We start from the raw sequence: 17,978 nt of genomic DNA, 5'->3' as shown, positions 1-17,978 counted from the left end.
GGACAACTTTCTCATGTCCTGCTGTGCTGAGTATTTGTGCATTGAAGATGCATTCATCCAGTGGAGACTGGAAGGAAAATAACCTCTGAGTATTGATCATTAAACATGTTTAAATCATGCCAAAGACGTGGAAAACTGCAATCACTAATGATTTGAATAAGAGAGAAAGGGTAGGACTGTCAGGAAATAATTAAGCCTCTGTCGGCTGATCTGCATTAGAGACTTAAAAATCATCATTTCAACCTACAGCCAATAAGAAAGAACAATTTAAAAGTACCCATAACTTGCTGAATGTAGAGATGGAGACAGGACTGAATGTACAGCTTAGAGATGAAAATTAAGAAAGATATAGAAAAGTTAACTCTGTGCACTCATGCAAAAGATGTGCACTTTGTGCATCTTTGGCTATGCATAGCACTACGCCTCTAGTGTTGAGGTGCAGTAATAAGCACTACAGCAGGCCAATGCTGATCAGTATAGCCCTATTCAGTCTGCATGCTCAAGGAGAACAGGACAATGGGCGACATCAATTCACAGATGTTGAAAAGTTTCTGGAAGCAAAGTGCCAGTTAACTTTGCTAGTGTGGCACTTTGCTGAGCTGGAGCCATTCTGGCTTTGGTTTTCATAAATGGCACACTGCAACCAGGCAGCGTGAGTATTTATTTGGCTTGGCTCTGTGTGACAAAGATGCAACCTGTCTGTTTTTTTACTGCACTCGGAGGAAGAAGAGTTCTTCAGGTTAACGACTCTGACATTGCACAGGGTTGCTACTCTTCCTCAACGTAACAGCGCAGGCCATGTTTGAAGCAGAGTCTGAGTATATTAATGTTTGCCCTTCAGGTTCAGCTGAGAAGAGGCTGAAATTCTCTTCCAATCAGAAGTCTGCATTTCTCTCCTTCCATCGCTGAGGGTTATGTGTCTTTGTGATACCTATCAAGACAAAGGGTAACACTTGAAGGCAAACGACAAACGCTTCTCAAAAAAAAGTTATTTAAGGAAATAATTAAAGTAGAAAGAATAACAGTGAAACATTATTTTCTCTCCTTCCTTTTTTATAGCATGCATTTTGTACACCATGAATTTGTAAGGTCAGGTAACAACAAATGTGTATAATAAAAAGTACTGCCCACCAGGTGGCAGTACTACATGCAAAACAGCATTAGTACCTAGAAGCAGTGTGAGGACTTGTAAAGACTTTTTCTGTTGTTGTCAAATCCTGCATTAGTGTCAAAGTGTTTGTGTTGCATTATTGTTAAACTGGATCACAATTACTTGCTTATCACAATACGTTAGAGACTGACGTGAAAAGAGCAGACATCCTACCTGCTTTGTAAGGTGAACTCTGGCAGTGCACCGAGGGATGAAAGCTGTTCCTCTAGGGCCACGATACGGAGACCAATGTAACCTGAAGACAGCAACAGCAGTATCACCCTGCAACACAGACATGCAGGAATCTTTCAGTCTTTTGTCCCAGCTGCAAATGGCAGAAAAGTAACATCAATAAACTATTTTTAAATTAAAAAAAATGCAACCTCAACATCAGCAGACAGAGATTAGCAAGCAGCAAGATAAGGCCAGGGATCGAAGGTGGGGGGTCAGAAGGTACTAGAAAAGAAAGGTGCCACTTACAAAATCAAGTAAATAAAGAGAAGAGTGTTGACGCTGCTGAACTCTCTCTGAACCAGCAGAGACTTTGCTTTTCCAGTCACACTCCTCATCCACGATCCACCTAAAAAGGAAAATGCAAACAGCATAAATATCACAGCTCACTTTCACTTTTCTAGTTGACATTTCACCTACGCTCAGCACTGAGCTTGTTTTTGTGCATCGTCATGTCAGCCTGTGTTTGTGTAACTTACCCGACTCTGAGAGCTCTTCTGAGGAAGAGCTATCGCTCTGCTGCAAACTGCTGAAACCTGAGCTGTTTCCATTAGGCACTGCTTCTACAGAAAGGAGAGATAAGAGAAAAAGGAACTGCTGTTAAACTACTAATTGACCTTGAACTTTGTCTAGAACAAAATTAAAACAATAACAGTACCAGAACAAGCTTTGTTTACAGTCAACCGTAATTTAGTCAACAAAAGATTTGAACCAATTTTCAATATGATTGTAAAGATTGTTAAATAAAAATTCCTACCTCTGTGAGCTCTCTGCAGAGGCTGATTCTGTAAAGACGGAGTTTTGAAACCATCCACACTGTCGTCCAAGCTGGACTGGCTGGAGTTCTGCATAGAGAAAGACCCACAACTTTAGAAACCAGCAGTATCTCACATTAAAGAATACTCATTTTAAAGGTTATGCTAGACTTAATAAACTGAACCAATTATTTTTCATATTTTAAAATATATTTACCACAAGTTTGCCTTTATCATAGCTGATTTCGCCTGAGGAAAACAGAGGACTACTGTTTGTGCTGCCGTCCTGTAAGAGAAGATCCAGAGGTGAAATATTATTGCCTCCAAGTAATAAGTCAATAACCTCTGAGCCCTCAACGTTTTATGAAACGTAAACAAAAGATAGTTCTTACTTTAACTTGTAACACTTTTATAAGACTTATTTCCTGATGTTTAGACAAGAAAAAGTCCAATACATTGCTACACTTTCACACACACGGTTAAGCACTTTTTACAGTCTTACACACTTAGACCGTAATGCCATCAGTCTCTATAAAAGTTACCCTTACAGTGGTTCTTTTGCTTTAATTTGTCGGTTCTGAGCCACTCACCTCTATCTGAGGACAGATGGTGCGAAGCAGCTGGTAACAGGATTCTCTGTTCCTCAGTGACACAAAGAGGTACTAAACAATAAGAAAACATAAAAGGAGGAGGATTATTAGCCGTTTGCTTGGAGGTAAACTCAAATATTGAAACACACCCTGTTTGTTGGCTTAACTTGTAAGGCAAGGTTAAAGTTGCTAGACAACACCTCATTTGATCGGAGCACGATATCAGACTCAATTATCTTCATGAATGTCACTAATGTGCAGAGCTAAAATGTTTAACTCACCTTCTCTCCTTCTGTGGTGCGAATGGACAAGGCGTTCGGAACCAGCAAAGCTGTATTCTGTTTCTTCACTATGTAGATGGAGGAAACTGGAATGACAACCTGCAAAGGAAAACAACAAAATTTAAGACGTCAGTCAAATCAAACATTGATTTTAATAAGAGTGATGAGCTAGGCCTGGGCAGAGGCCTACCTTGGTGTCCTTTAGCAGAACCGAGGAATAGAAACAGGCGTTGGTATCGGTGATGTAAAGACGACCGTGGTAGGGCACTTCCCTCTGCAGGGCACAGATGTATGCTGGGAGGGACGTGGGAAACGGTTTTTCAGTTTGACACAGTTTACCTGCTTTTATTTAAGGCTACTTCTTGTCATTTTCCCTTTACCTACCATGTATCAAGTCTTCATTCTCGGGAATGTCTGGAAACAACTTGTGGAATGTCTTATTGTGCTTTGTGAAACTCTGAAAACGAGAAAAGATTCTACTTTGAAAACTAAAAACTAAAATGTTTTTCTGAAGCCTTCAAAGAATGCATCTTTCACCTAATAAAGACACGAAGTACATAAAGCAGACGGACTTACACTTTGTGTGCCGTTTCCCTCGGTTCTGTCAAAGCCTTTGCTGTCAAGATCAAATGTCTCCGACCTGGAGAGAGAGGAATTAAAAAAGAAAATCCAGTTTGCATCAGGATGCTGAGATAACAAAAGCAAAACAAACATCCTTTTCACCCCAACAGGCATGGGTTAGTTGTTGCTGCACACTGCTGGTCAACTGGCTGGAGATAAGGTTCCTATTCTTTTCCTTTGCGTAAAAGAAAGACAAATTGAGCAGTTCCAAACATTTTCTGGTTGCAAAACCAGGTCATGGTGTGGAAACTAAAGAAGTGCCACCCATCGCTCTTATTAAGGTATCTATGTTATAAAACTAAACCTTGCTGTGATCTTTAATAGAGCGAGGAAGTAAATGAAATGCAACTCTAGGGCCACAAAAGGGCCGCAGGACAACCAAAGCCCAACAATCGCCTCCGTTTTCCAAATAAAATCCCAAAAACAAAGACAGTAAAATTATGTGAGCAGACAGTCTGTTGAAAGGGGCTGTTCAGTCATGTGTGAATCATGACTGAACAGCAGCTGAGAGTCAGGCCATGTCTTGTGACGCATGTTGTTAACAGCTGAAAATATCTACAAATACTCTCATTTCAAGCAGGTGGAGAAGTTCTATATTGGTTGTCAAATTAAGAAGGGGAATTTGAAGGCTTTCGTATTAACACAAAGAATAAACTTAAAGCATTTTTATATTTTAAATTAAGGTGATTTCTTCATGAACAAATCTGTGTACATGAGAACCAAACACCTTCATAAAACAGAAGACAAAAACCAAAGATTTTCTAATAAATACTGTTTGTTTCTTGATGAATCCCACCTGACAGCGGCTTGTCTGGTGAAGGTTCTGTGCTGCTGCTGGAGCTCGAGCTGAGCAGCCTCTAAACTCAAGGCTTTCCTCATCTCAGTCTTCTTGACACTACCGTTGCTCTGGCTGTTCCTGCTTTTCTTGGCTTTGGCTGGCAACCCGCCATTCTCCACCGGGTAGCTGCTGGATGTTGGGATTAAAGAAAAGTACAGATTAGTTTACGTGGTACATATCTTCATATCTTTAGAAGAGTTGCTGTTAGGACAGCCATGCCACGGCATGGCAATTTGCACTTTCACAACCCTGAGATGCGCAAGTCACGTTGCAGCATGCGGTGGCGAAGCTCGCTCATATTATTAGATAGATCATTTCATCAAGTAAACGCTGTCCACATAGAGCAGACTATATGGTTTTTTTCATTTAAAATAAAAACTACCACCCAGAAATAACTGTAAATTTACACCACAAACATTAAAGTGCCTGTGACATGCTTTTGCCATAAATGCAGAAATTGAAAGAAAACATCTAAATATCGAAGGACATGGAAAGTAATTGACATGATAATAGGATAAAAGACAATTGTGACAAACACAAAAAAAGTATATTTCAATGTTAAATGCTGCAAGTCCAAAGTCACCAGAAAATTACATTAAAAGGGGAAGTCTCCGGTGATTCATTGTGTGAGTGTCAATGATAAACTGTTCAGGTAGAAGCCAAGTTGGCTCAGAAACAGCATTAATACGGTAAAACAGTGCATTGCTGGTGGTGGCAGCAATACTACGACAGCAGCCATTAGTCTGAACTACTTTCTTGAAGGGAAGAGGATCAGAGCTGCCTGGATCAGTGCTGGAAAATGGACGAGGGACAGATCTTCTGGTCCCACCAAGCACAGCCAGTTGGGATCAAAGGGCTTCTTGGCAAACTGCTTCGGACAACAAACCTCTGAATTCACAAGAGAAATGATGTCAGAGGTCGGGATATCTGACAGACGAAGGAGAATTTTGAAGCAGATGCTACAGCCACACTGTTCAGTGCATCTGATGGGAAAAGATCGCCAGAGAAAAGATTGTTGCTGCTGTTGCTAAACGGTTCAAGGCTCAGCAGGTAAGAACACCTGTTACAAAAAGAACATTTAGATATCTACAGAAGCCCGGAGGAGCTCCAAGTACCGCAGATCGCCAGTAAGGACGCAAGTCCAAAACAACTCATTCACTTTTCGTTTTATGCATCCAGATATTTTCATGTTTTGTGTAACAATGGGTGAGTTCACTGATTTGTTGCTTAGTTTAGTGCATTTGTTTAATTGTGTAATGGTTTAGTTAACCCAGTAACTGATCTAATTTTAACAACTGCGAACATATACACGTGTATATATAAATATGTGTGTATTTATTAATATAGCGAGATCTAGTCTGTCTTTAGTGAATTATGTTGAAAATCCAGATGTTGTGTTTGTTCTGTTTCCTGGTGGTGCGGAACGATTCATGAATATTGACTCCAGCCGTGCTCCAGTATCTGGTAAAATATAGACTCTGGTTGAATTAGATGGCTGTGCGCACGTCGCAGCACTTGTCCTCTTCCATTTCACGAAAGCAGACTTGCTTCTCCTGACTTTGCTGCTCTGTGATAGTGACTGAAATATATTTTAAGAAACATCAGATTCTTCGCTGCAGTCTGTGTTGCTGGCCATTGCAGCAGCAGTCAGTTTATGTGCGGAAGTTTCCATTTGACATCATAAAAGCAACAAAATTGCAAAGGAGTAGTCTGAAAATGCCTTTTTAGTCAAATTTATGACCATATATCTCAACAACTGTTCATTTCAGTGGAATGAATTTACCTTTTAAAATATTTTAACAATGTTTCCTTTACATGAATGTAATTGGATTTATCACGGCACTTTAACACATTAACATTTGATTTTTCAACAACTACTCTAGCTTCTAAACCAGCTCTGTGGTCATATTTTCCTGAACAACCATTCAACAAGTTTATTGAAACCATCCACCTTGTTTCCACTTGTTTCGAACAGAGCAAGGACAACTAATGTTGGACAGACAACAGAATTATCTTTACAATGTAATGGAGATGCTCAACCTCTTTACTAATAAAACATTTTATGGACACATATTGCATCAGCGCTCAAACTGACCTATTGGCTACTTTCCAAGCTGCTTTGTGCAAGTTGAAAAACCCTGAATTAACAAAAGTGCTATAAAAGCAAGGCTGTTGGGTTTACGAAAGTCAATACATTTTTAAAGGCCAAGGCTGGTCCTTGACTAGGAACAAACAAAGCTCAAATACAGAATGAATAAGGAGTCAGACAAACAATATTGTATTTGAATCCATAAAAGTGATGAAGCAAGTACAAGTAAAACTTTACACTTTATAAAAAGTCAGGCAGAATACACAACTAAGATATAAACTTAAGAGAGAATTAAATTTAAAGACTACAAATACAGACTTACCTGCTAATTTTCAATCGCTTTGATGAACGGAAACTCATATACCTACCAACAGTAGGCATTTCCTGTCCTTACAGGTGGTTAAAAATAAACTTTCCTACCAGTCTTTTTCAAGCTACACTCCTTACTCTAGCAGTTAAGTTAAACTATAAAATGAAAAGATAGATTTAAGCCCTAAATAAAGTAATAAAGTAATTATCCAAGACAAGTTACTGAGTGACACGTCCTGCCAGGAAAACCTATAGCCGTGTTGTGCTAGCTGAAAGGAAGCCACTTTGTGTTGTAGATGGTGAGACACTCTAGTTAGCTGACATCAAACCCGGCCACTCCCCCGAAGCTAAAGCAGTGTGAAAAAGACCAGCCAATAAACAAACGCCTTGGTGCCGTCTCGCCTCCCTCTCTTACACAACAACACACACACACACACACACAGAAAGAAAGCATTGACATGTATGAGAGGTTTAAGGCCAATACCACCAACAAGTACCTCTCCTATCCCAAATAATGTCTTGATCTAAAGCCAGATGAGAACAATCAGTCTAAATGAGCAAGCAAATTACTCACTCCTCAAATCTAAAAGAGCTGAATTAGCCACATCTTGTCAGACAATGAATCCAAATTTAACAATCTCCCTTTAACTAACTCACTCATTAAAAAAAGCCCGATCACAATGTCACTCTTTGTGGGGTTCCTTGAGACGACATTGTTGTAAATAAGCAGCGTTTAACTAAATAATCTGAACTGAAACTATCTCTGTAGTTATGCTGCTATAGGCTTAGGCTGCTGGAGGACATAACAACCACTTTCACTTTCTTCGGTACATTCTCACACTACTCTCCAATTTTGCATTATTTGCTGTTATTTCAGCTTTTAACTTTGTTTTCTCTTTTCTCTTCCTAGAAGCTACACCTGGCCTGGCTCTGTGTCTACCTGTGACACCTTTCTGGAGAGGGGAATCGTCCGAGCTTCTGCTGGCAACAACTTAATGCTCACCCTCTACCGATGATCCACATAGCCCTGTCTTTCAGTGTTTAACCCTTTCTCTCTCCTAGACATGGCGATTGACTGAGCTTAACTGTAACTAATTATATGTGCTCTCTTTCAGACTTTAACCTTGAAAACTGGCTCAGAGTTTATCTGTTATTTCTTTCTAGGTGAAACGACTAAAGGAGCTACATCCATTAACATTTACTTTTCCTTCCCATAGAAAGTACTCCTGGATCAGTGCTTCTGTGTTCTTTTTGTGTCTCTGCTCTGTTTTCTCAAACCCCCAGTCGGTCGTGGCAGATGGCCGCTCACACTGAGCCTGGTTCTGCTGTTAAAAGGGAGTTTTTCCTCTCCACTGTCGCTACATGCATGCTCAGTATGAGGGATTGCTGCAAAGTCAACACCAGTGACTGTCCACTGTCTCTACATGCTCATCCAGGAGGAGGGAATGCTGCAAGTCACTGACTGGATGCAATCTGCTGGGTTTCATTAGACAGAAAAACTTTTTATCCAATTTGAATAAATAACTAACTGACTGCACTGTTCAATTGTTAGGATTAATTGGAATGTATGTACCTGACTGTTGTGAAGTGCCTTGAGACAACATGTGTTGTGAATTGGCGCTATATAAATAAACTGAAATGATTTAAAGGTGATTTATTTATAACATGAAAAGAGAAGACCCCCCTCCAACCCAGTAGCAGTAATCTTGCTTCACAACACTTATGTCGCCATGACCCAGCTGAAAGAAACAACATTGGAATTTGAAAACAAATATAGTGCCAGTAATATTGTGAGACAGTCAGTGAAACTTGTTTCACTGCTCTTAAATGCATTTCACAGAGGAAGAATAATCATGTCACGCAACGTTTGCCAAAGCTCCATCCAGTAAACCGGTTTTGAGAAACAATCGGGTTAGCTTAAAGAGCATTTAGGATGTTTATCATTTGTGCACTAAAAGCTTTTTATTTTAAATGTAAAAAAAAAATAAAAATAAAAAAGGACTTGTGGCTACATGTTTCACAACAGCAATCAGCTGCCTAATAATTGTCTCTTTATCAGTCAGGACTAACTGTTGTTTCCTTAAGTAAGTAAATAATGTGCCAGACTCCAAGATGCTCTAGCGTTGTCAGTAACATGTCACACAAACCTTGACATTCATTATTTATTGGCTTTATAGTTTCTAACAGCAATTTTTATCATCAGGTTAAGCAGATTGTGATCACGCATCAGTCCAGCTTGCTGTGTTCTATACATCATGATTAAGAGATCATCTCCTTTGCAAAGCTGTGAAAACCACTTCCTCCAACCCTCAATTTGCAATGCATTTCATCATGGTGTGTTATATTTTTTTTAAATACTACTAAAGTTTTCTCAAGTACATTATTGCTTACATTAACCTTATCAATTCACCAGGCAGCCTTAGATTTCTGCTTTGATTATTAAAGATGTTTTAATAAATACTCCTTGTGTCATTTTGGCAAGCAAGAAATGGGAAATAAATCATGTTATCCAATCAGCAAACATTTTTGGTATGTACAGTTTGTGACAGCAAAGGAGTTACAGAACTAACAGAGGTCAGAGGTATGAAACAACTCATGACATCCATAACGCTGGTGTCACCTAATTACCACTTTGCATTTACAAAGCAGGAGGAGCCCCATAAGGGGTGTGTATGTGTCATGCTGGGAAATTGCTCTCTGACCTACTTCCCTGCAGTACAAAACCACAGGAAAAGAAAGTAAACTTTTGACTAGTTTTATCACCACTTCAAACTATAAAACAAGCACTGGCATAAGAACATATCAGGAAAAAGGCTGAATATTACAAGAAACATGGAACAGCTTATATATCAAAAGTGCAGTTTATCTTGTGTTGAAAACACAATCCTGACGTGATGTCATGTTTGGAGACAGATCACTAAAAGAACACATTGGTCGAATTTCTTTATCTGCATTTGTTCTTAGGAAACAAGACAATATGGACAGTCAGAGAGTTAAAGTTATTACACTCCTAAGTTTATCCAATAGTTTATATAAACAAAAAATTATAATTGAATTTAAAAAGACCCACTAAGATAAAATTGAGTCTTGGTTTCCATACAATAATTTTACAAAACACCTCAGACAAACATGTCAACTCTGCCTATTCTGATACAAAAGGCTGATAAAAGTTGAAGTAGAAGGGTTTGACTTGCCTACTTGGATTCCCGGAGCAATAACAAGCATCCAAAGCACCTTGCTCATTTAGCAAATCTTTCCCTTTCTTCATTACTAAATCTCCTCTCTTTCCTTACACAATCGCAAAAAGCCTGTCGCCTCGTTTCACATCAAGCAGCTAACTGGCAGTGTCTCAGCACCTTTACTCTTATACCGTCAATATCTATGTCAATGGAGAGTAAAGGTCTGGTTTATTGCGACATTTGAAAGCTAGTCAGACCTAAGTGTAAAGATAAGGCCATAGCCAGGAACAGACAACACTTTAATAAAAAAGAGCACTATTCTGTTCCAAAAATACTCTCAAAGCCTCATTCTTTCTTGAATTAAGCCGAGTTGTCGTGGAAACGCTCAACTTTGGATGGAGCTGGTGGAAATGTGGGGGTTGAAAGCAACATTGTAGGGTTGCTTTCAGGTCGGAATTCTAAACTACACAATTCAATACCCTACTCTCATTAGCAACATGATGGGGGAGCTAAAAAGTAGCGGGGATGATATGCACAACAATGGCTAGCTTAATTACTTAGCTCAAATGCATTAAAAGCTTAAAAGTTTCAGAAGAAAAAAAAAAAAAAAAACACAATTGAAAGGTTAATGTCCATGTATAGGAAATGCAATAATCTGCACCAATGGAATATCTGATTAGCTACTCCTTAAGAGTTTATTTCCATGCATGACATCACCATAAATGGCTTCAAGATAGTTCAACTGTACTTGTCAGATCAGTCTACTTTAGTCATCTATCTTATATCCCTTACCTAACTCTCCCGTCTCAACAGTACCTGCCACGTTTCCAGTGGAAACGTGTGACAATGACCAACAGGATGAGGACTGTGGGCCAGTCAAGTCAGAAATAGATTTGACCACAACTGAAACATCACATGCTCCTGACCATACCCCCAAGGCCTTTTGAATCATGTAACCATTTGTTCTAGATACAAAGACTGCAATGCCAGTGTAGGGTTACATGCCATTTATTGAAAAGAATGAAAAAAGTCAAGGTTTTCTCTTTTAACCACCCTATAAAAAAGCCTCACTTGATAAAACATTATGCAGTATTCCAGTTTGCAAGATACTCAAAAGCAAACAACTGTCAAATTAGAGAGCAGTTGTCCTAAGAGGGTAAATATGTGAGTCAATGCTAGACCAAGGTTTATGTTTCATGTATCCTGAAATGCTAAACCACCTGCTTTGAAATGACAGACTGCATAACAGTTTCTCTTAATAAATTCAGACTGTATAAATCACTTATTACTAATAAAATAAATATTTGCAACGAGGGGCCGTGTTGCTTAATTAAGCACTTCCTTTTAAAATTTGCCAATTATTGAAAGACAATGCAACATAAGGTTTTTACAACATGACTAGACATTCAGGTTTTCTGATAGCAGTGTAGCCTGATTTCTCCAGCACAGCAAATTTAAGTCATCCATTACTAGATCTGCAAGATCTGTTACTTGAATGTTCTGTCCCAAGTTGGGAAAGATGATCCCAGTGGTCCTCCTCCAGACACCAGCCTCGTCAGCTGGTCTGCCACACTAGCACCCTAAAGACAAAATTGTTTCCAAGCACAGTGCTCTCCCATGACCAAATCTGCTGCTGTAACAAAGTGAACCTCAGGTTCACATGTGAGGCTGAACTGCAGCCTTAAACCCATAAAATGTCTGAAATTAAACAGAACCACAAGGTGTGACAGCACCATCTTGTGGACAGCCAAAGACAAAACCATAAAATAAATTACTGATTTCTTTCATCCAGTAAGAGTCTGCAAAGCGAGCAGATTATAGCTCTGACTCTAATTAGTTAAAAACTAATTACAGGTTTGGGGAAGCGTGCATTTGTGTGAATTTGTTTATTCAGTGGAGTTGACATTTGGCCTCCTCCCTGAAAACTAAATTAATCAAAATAAACATAAAAATTGAAACAACCAAAAATATTATTCTGGTTCTGACTAAAAGGGACATCATACAAGGGAATCATGTAGAGTAAATGTGCATTAGCTCCAGCAGAGTAATCATTAAGGGCAGGGAAAGGATCCAGCTTTCACTGCAAAATAAAAACACTCTGTGGCAGCGAGCCAGCACACAGCTAGAGAAAAAAAACAAAAGGTTGCATGTGTCCCAAATGTAACAGGGCATGTTTCTGTGCTTGTGTGCAGCTGAATAAGTGTCGCTGTGTGTGTTTTAGAGGAGGAAGTCACATGGTCTTGTGCCCGGAACGAGTCGCTTTACTTCTTCCATGAAAACTGGGCACAGAAACAGAGAGCCTCTCTCTTTAGGGTGACTGTACTATCAGCGGCCAGCCATGTGTATAAGGAATAAGGCATAGTAATGAGGCTGAAAAAACCCATGAGGCTTTTAATAATTTCTAATCTTTGAATATAAAGGATTTACTTTTAGTTTTCACATCAACAACAGAAAACAATTTCAAACTGAGTAGACATCAAATTAAGTGTTAAATACCAATTAAACACAAGCTAAATTCATCATACTATGTATGTTGAATGATACAGCAAATATGCTCATCTGTAATTCCTTAAGGGCATAAATAAAAAAGCAGCAGTCTGCTAACACCTCTTTTATGGGGATAAACTATACATTTTGACTACACAATTTTAACTTTTAAGAATACAAATATTTTACCCAGTTACTAATCTGTTTGGGCATAAGAAAAAGAAAACCATTGTTCAAGCTGTTTTACTGGAAGAAACGGAGATATGAACTACTCTTTGTGACATAACCACAACAATGAGATATGAGATCCTGTCTTTCAGGAAGTATATGAGGCCATTTTACAGCAGAAATAAAAATCTCAATTGAAACTATAATACCTTGGCATTCAACTACTTTTCAATAAAACCAACACCTACTTCCTCAAATTGCACATCATTGACATCATTCTGTCCTCTCCTTACATTTATATTGTGAGATAAACTAATAAATAAACCCCCCCTTCAGAAAGAACAAAACACCGAAAGACAAAAAGCAGACAGGTGTAGCCTTGTTTCTAGGTAGGAAACGTCTGTTCTTCTAACTCTTCCTCTAGATACAGTGCCTTGCGAAAGTATTCGGCCCCCTTGAACTGGTCAATCTTTTGCCACATTTCAGGCTTCAAACACGAAGATATAAAATTCAACTTTTTTGTGAAGAATCAACAAGTGGGACACAATCGTGAAGTGGAATGAAATTTATTGGATGTGTCAAACTTGTTTAACCAATAAAAAACTGAAAAGTGGGGCGTGGAATATTATTCAGCTGTAGATCTCTGCAGTTCATCCAGAGTGATCATGGGCCTCTTGGATGCATCTCTGATCAGTCTTCTCCTTGTTCGAGATGAAAGTTTAGAGGGACGGCCGGGTCTTGGTAGATTTGCAGTGGTCTGATCCTCCTTCCATTTTAATATGATTGCTTGCACAGTGCTCCTTGGGATGTTTAAAGCTTGGGAAATTGTTTTGTATCCAAATCCAGGTTTAAACTTCTCCACAACAGTATCTCTGACCTGCCTGGTGTGTTCCTTGGTCTTCATGATGCTCTCTGCTCTTTGAACAGAACCCTGAGACTATCACAGAGCAGGTGCATTTATACGGAGACTTGATTACACACAGGTGGATTCTATTTATCATCATCAGTCATTGGATCATTCAGAGATCCTCACTGAACTTCTGGAGTGAGTTTGCTGCACTGAAAGTAAAGGGGACGAATAATATTGCGCGCCCCACTTTTCAGTTTTTTATTTGTTAATAAAGTTTGACACATCCAATAAATGTCATTCCACTTCACGATTGTGTTCCACTTGTTGATTCTTCACAAAAAATTTGAATTTTATATCTTTATGTTTGAAGCCTGAAATGTGGCAAGAGGATGAAAAGTTCAAGGGGGCCGAATACTTTCGCAAGGCACTGAAAATCGTCAGTTAACATTTTACTGAAATCCCTTTCCAGGTCACTGAAATAAAAGTGCTATCAAAAGTGGTTGACTCAACCCAAGCCACGATTAAAGAAAGGAATGTCTGCCACAAATATAAGCAATCAAATACAATTTTGCTTTCTCAAAAATCCAAACAAAACAGACAAGCGTCAGTCACTATCCCAGATAAGCCCGAATGAAGGTGTGTGTTTGAATTTAGACTGACCTTTGCCAACAACTTTAAGCAGAATACGGAAGGCTTATGAGAGTATCATAAAGTGAAGCAGCTAGTCGTTTTCTTGGCTGTGTGACAAGGGAAGTGGAGTAGCCAGTCATTAACGTCAGTCACAGAAGCTACCCTCAACTCTAACCATGAACAGTTTGGTTGCCTGCAACTTGTTATTAAGTGATAAACAGTCCTACAGATGTGGCTTTCATCCTTCGACCCAGGTTTACTGTCTACGCCTGGCACATATATGATTAAGACCCACAGAGTCTTCACAGCCCATAGCAGCACTGACGCTGTGAGGCCTGGGAGCATCTTCCTGGAGCCTTCAAGCGGCCACACCCAGGCCATTCCAGAATCCTGCAAAATGCATGCATTGCAACTGTGCCATCTCCCTTCCCTATTACCAGGGCAATTAATAATTTTTTGACAGAGTGCTGTGCAAGCCTGTATCCAAAGCATCTTACAAAGAGCCAGCAAGCCTTTGTGCAGAATTAAACTTTCCACTGTATTCTCAAATCTGATGTATTTTTAAAGGAAATTGATAAGACAGAAGGTAAAAAAGGCTTTTAAGTGCCTTATTTCACTACAGCCTTATATGGTACAGGCATGCATGTTTTGTTCAAACTGATTATTACCCACCACGCCACACTACAGACGCAGCACATCACTGATAACTAGCAGGCCACTTCTGATTGGAAGGGACTCTCAGACACCTCCAAATGGCTATCTATGGAGAGGAACGTCAAAGGAATAACTCCTATTACACAGGGGGAACTGACAGCGAGATTCAGGGAGCATTTATATAACATGGTGTACCACCTGTGCTCAACTCACGGGGCCTAAAAATAGAATTTCTACGAAAATTCAAACTGTGAAATGTGATATTTAAAAACTGTTGCTTGATGGGACGGGGAAACACAATCCCCAGTATTGGCAAATGTTTTGAAGGAGGACGTTTAGTGAATGGGGGGTTGTCTATATCCACCTTTGCAATGCCGGACACCTGTAAAACGTGTAAACAGCCATAAGGACAACAAATGATGATGTTAATCCGACCCACGCAGGCAGGCAGGCGGATGAAGTCATGGTTTCTGAGCAGCAGGTGAAGGCGAGATTAGTAACACACCAAATCTGGACCAGTTTTTAATTATTGCACATTTTCTATTCGTTTTGCTGCCTATTTAAACTGACCAGATTACACACACATACTTATGTGGAAGAAAATAACTCAACAAAACAATAGGGCTAATCTGGGTCAGCCACTGGGTCATGTTATAGTGTCATTTCATTTCATTTTCATGATCACCCATGACAGTTACAACTGGAAAACAAGGTTTAAGATGGTCTTTAACCAAACACTGAGGTCAGGTTGGTTGTATGGTTGGGAAATAAATACTAAGTGGAGATATGGCATTCTGACAAACAAGGAATGTCCCTATGACTGGTTCATTTAAGTACCACATTCTCTCTCAGGCAAATGACTAGCATGCTAACTGTTTTGACCACTTAGTAAGACCTGCTTTCTTTTGTAAAACATAATTCCTATGCACCAATACAACTGCACATTATATTAAACACCAGACAAAATCTATACAGACATACTGTTGTCAGCAAATAACCGTTAGACATCAACATCCACCAACCGGAGTGATGCTCACCCCCGGCAGATAGCGGTTCAGCTAGCCACATTCATTCCGCTCACCTCTCCTTCATGAAGTGCTTTAGTCTGAAAATGGCCTTCTCGTCGATCTTCCTGAGGAAGGTTTTCAATCTTTCTCTTTTGTTTTCAAGCATTCTTCTCTCAGCTAGTGGTGGTAATGGTCGGTCGGTTCGCGTAGAAACGACTCTCCACGCCAAACTCCACCGTTCTTGTTTGGTTTCTGCTTTTTTTTTTTTTTTTTTACCTCCCACCTCCTCCTCTTCTCACTTCGACCACGGCCGATTAGGATAATGAGCTTCAATCGGACCAAGTCAGAAGACCAATCAGAAGCGGCGAAGGCATTGGAAAAAAAGGTCATGTCAGACAAGCCATCCAATCAGGAGGAAGAGGCTGTCCGTTTACAGACCGCCCATTACCTAATATGGTAATGCGGGGTGTGCCCCGTCTGTCATGGGATTTATACCTAAAAAGAACACGGTTTGATATTATTGCTGTTATGACTACTCTATTCAATAATTTTAAAGAAACAAGTTTAGCCTCAAGTGTGATCGAGGACAAAGAAATTGCGTTAGTCCTGTTTAAAATACTATATGACTATATCACAATAAAGCCTAGCAACAGGAAGAACCTCCTGAGTGGGGCACTACAATGTGGTACTTAACATCTTCATAAATTGATGGCAATATCTTTTTTACAATTGAATATTATTTATTATTTGTTCTGCCACTGCTGCTGCTGCTGCTGATGGTTATTATTATCTTATTTTTCAATCATTTGTAGTCATTTTTTACATATAGTTTTTTTCCCGTTCAATTTATTATTCTTCTATGACTATTCTATTTTTTTTGTTATTTAATATTTTTCTATATTTGAGATGTGCATCTAAACAGTAACTGTAGCATAGTTTCCCTGTAGGATTATTATAGTATTCTGATAAAAGATAAAAAATTAAAAGGGCAATAGCTATAACAGCACAGTCTGTTGACGTTTAGTGGTATTTACTGTATGTGTTTTTTTCTTATGATCGTTCACTGTTAAAATATAATAGGATGCAGTTGATTGGTGTTGTTAGTAAACTGGCTTTTCACCCAAATTGCAGTGTAAGCTTGCTGACATGTAACTAAAAAAACGGACCTTGAGGGAGTTGTTTGAGAGTTTTCAGGAGTTGACCCTGAACCTTAACCTTTAGAAGGTGTGACAAATGACTCCAATAAAATGGAGAACAACAGAATGTGAGGCTTGAAAATGTAGTAACAATAGCATTCACACCCCTTCATCCTTTTCTCTTTTTATGATGATGCAGCCACAAACAAATTTATTTCAATGGGATTTTATATGATAGGTCTACACAAAGTTGTGCATAACTGCTAAGAGTAAGAAAAGTAATACATGGTCAAGGTCAGGGATATATATGTAAAGAAGTTTAAAGAAGGAAAAGTGTAAACCTACCAAGACATGGCCATCCACCTAAACCTACAGATAAGGAGACCATTAATCAGACAAGCAGCCAAGAGGTCCATGGTATCTCTGGAGGAGTTTGCAGAGATCCACAGCTGAGGTGGAAAAACCTGTTGACGAAGATATATTAGTTGTGGACCTAACAATTCTGGTTTTATGAAATAGTGGGGTAAATAAAGCCATTGTTGAAAGAAAGCCAGTGAATGAGATCTTTGCAACTTGTCATAAAGCATGTAGGAGACAGAGAAATCATGTGGAACGGTCTGCATTGGTCAGATAATACAAAGTTTAACTTTTTGACTTATATGCAAAATGTGTAAAAAAAACTAACAATGCACATCACCCTCAAGGCAGCATCCCCATAGTGAATCACGGACGTGGCAGCATTATACTACTGGGTGTAAAAGATTTGAGGCAGGAATGTCATATTCACAGGGCTGTGTGCTGGTTAGTGTGTGTCTGTTTGTATTTCAGTGGGTCTTCACACCACAATATAGAAAGATCCCACACACTCAAAAAAAAAAACAAAACACAAAAGCACTGATCCAGGAGTACTTTCTTTGTTGAAGAAAAGTGAAAAGGCAGGCAGTTGTAGAAAAGGTAGGCAGTATTGGCTTCTTTAGTTGTTTTCATCTTGGAGAAAAACACA

At 39.2% G+C, this 17,978-nt stretch overlaps 1 protein-coding gene across 4 annotated transcripts; it reads right to left on the bottom strand.

Annotated features, from left to right (window-relative positions):
• Positions 1-2: 2 nt before the first annotated feature.
• Positions 3-16,164, bottom strand: si:zfos-943e10.1 (GRAM domain-containing protein 2B). 4 transcript variants are annotated; one of them, XM_047373991.1, is made up of 13 exons: positions 15,914-16,164; positions 4,425-4,592; positions 3,584-3,647; positions 3,392-3,464; positions 3,198-3,301; positions 3,008-3,106; positions 2,727-2,798; positions 2,354-2,422; positions 2,139-2,226; positions 1,861-1,944; positions 1,631-1,730; positions 1,325-1,432; positions 3-931 (listed from the first exon to the last, which is right to left on the bottom strand). In XM_047373991.1, exons 1-13 carry the CDS (start codon positions 16,003-16,005, stop codon positions 913-915), a joined length of 1,140 nt encoding a protein of 379 aa, XP_047229947.1. In that variant the 5' UTR covers positions 16,006-16,164; the 3' UTR covers positions 3-912. The 4 variants fall into 4 exon arrangements, with proteins under 4 accessions (XP_047229947.1, XP_047229946.1, XP_047229949.1 ...); XM_047373990.1 differs by having other exon boundaries at positions 4,425-4,595; positions 15,914-16,162; XM_047373993.1 differs by lacking the exon at positions 15,914-16,164 and adding an exon at positions 10,059-10,185 and having other exon boundaries at positions 4,425-4,595.
• Positions 16,165-17,978: the final 1,814 nt, after the last annotated feature.

This window comes from Girardinichthys multiradiatus, chromosome 9 (genome assembly GCF_021462225.1).
Source record: "Girardinichthys multiradiatus isolate DD_20200921_A chromosome 9, DD_fGirMul_XY1, whole genome shotgun sequence".
NCBI lineage: Eukaryota > Metazoa > Chordata > Actinopteri > Cyprinodontiformes > Goodeidae > Girardinichthys > Girardinichthys multiradiatus.
Note: the sequence above shows the minus strand (reverse complement) of the source record. Positions and strands in the feature narration are given on the sequence as shown.

Excerpts from the sequence above, each read along its gene's own strand:
- si:zfos-943e10.1 (XM_047373990.1), bottom strand. The coding sequence starts at position 16,005 with ATGCTTGAAAACAAAAGAGAAAGATTGAAAACCTTCCTCAGGAAGATC. Across the intron at positions 2,423-2,726 it reads CCATCTGTCCTCAGATAGAG|GACGGCAGCACAAACAGTAG; the intron begins GTGAGTGGCTCA and ends CTTCTCTTACAG. Across the intron at positions 1,433-1,630 it reads CTCTTTATTTACTTGATTTT|GGTGATACTGCTGTTGCTGT; the intron begins GTAAGTGGCACC and ends TCTGTGTTGCAG.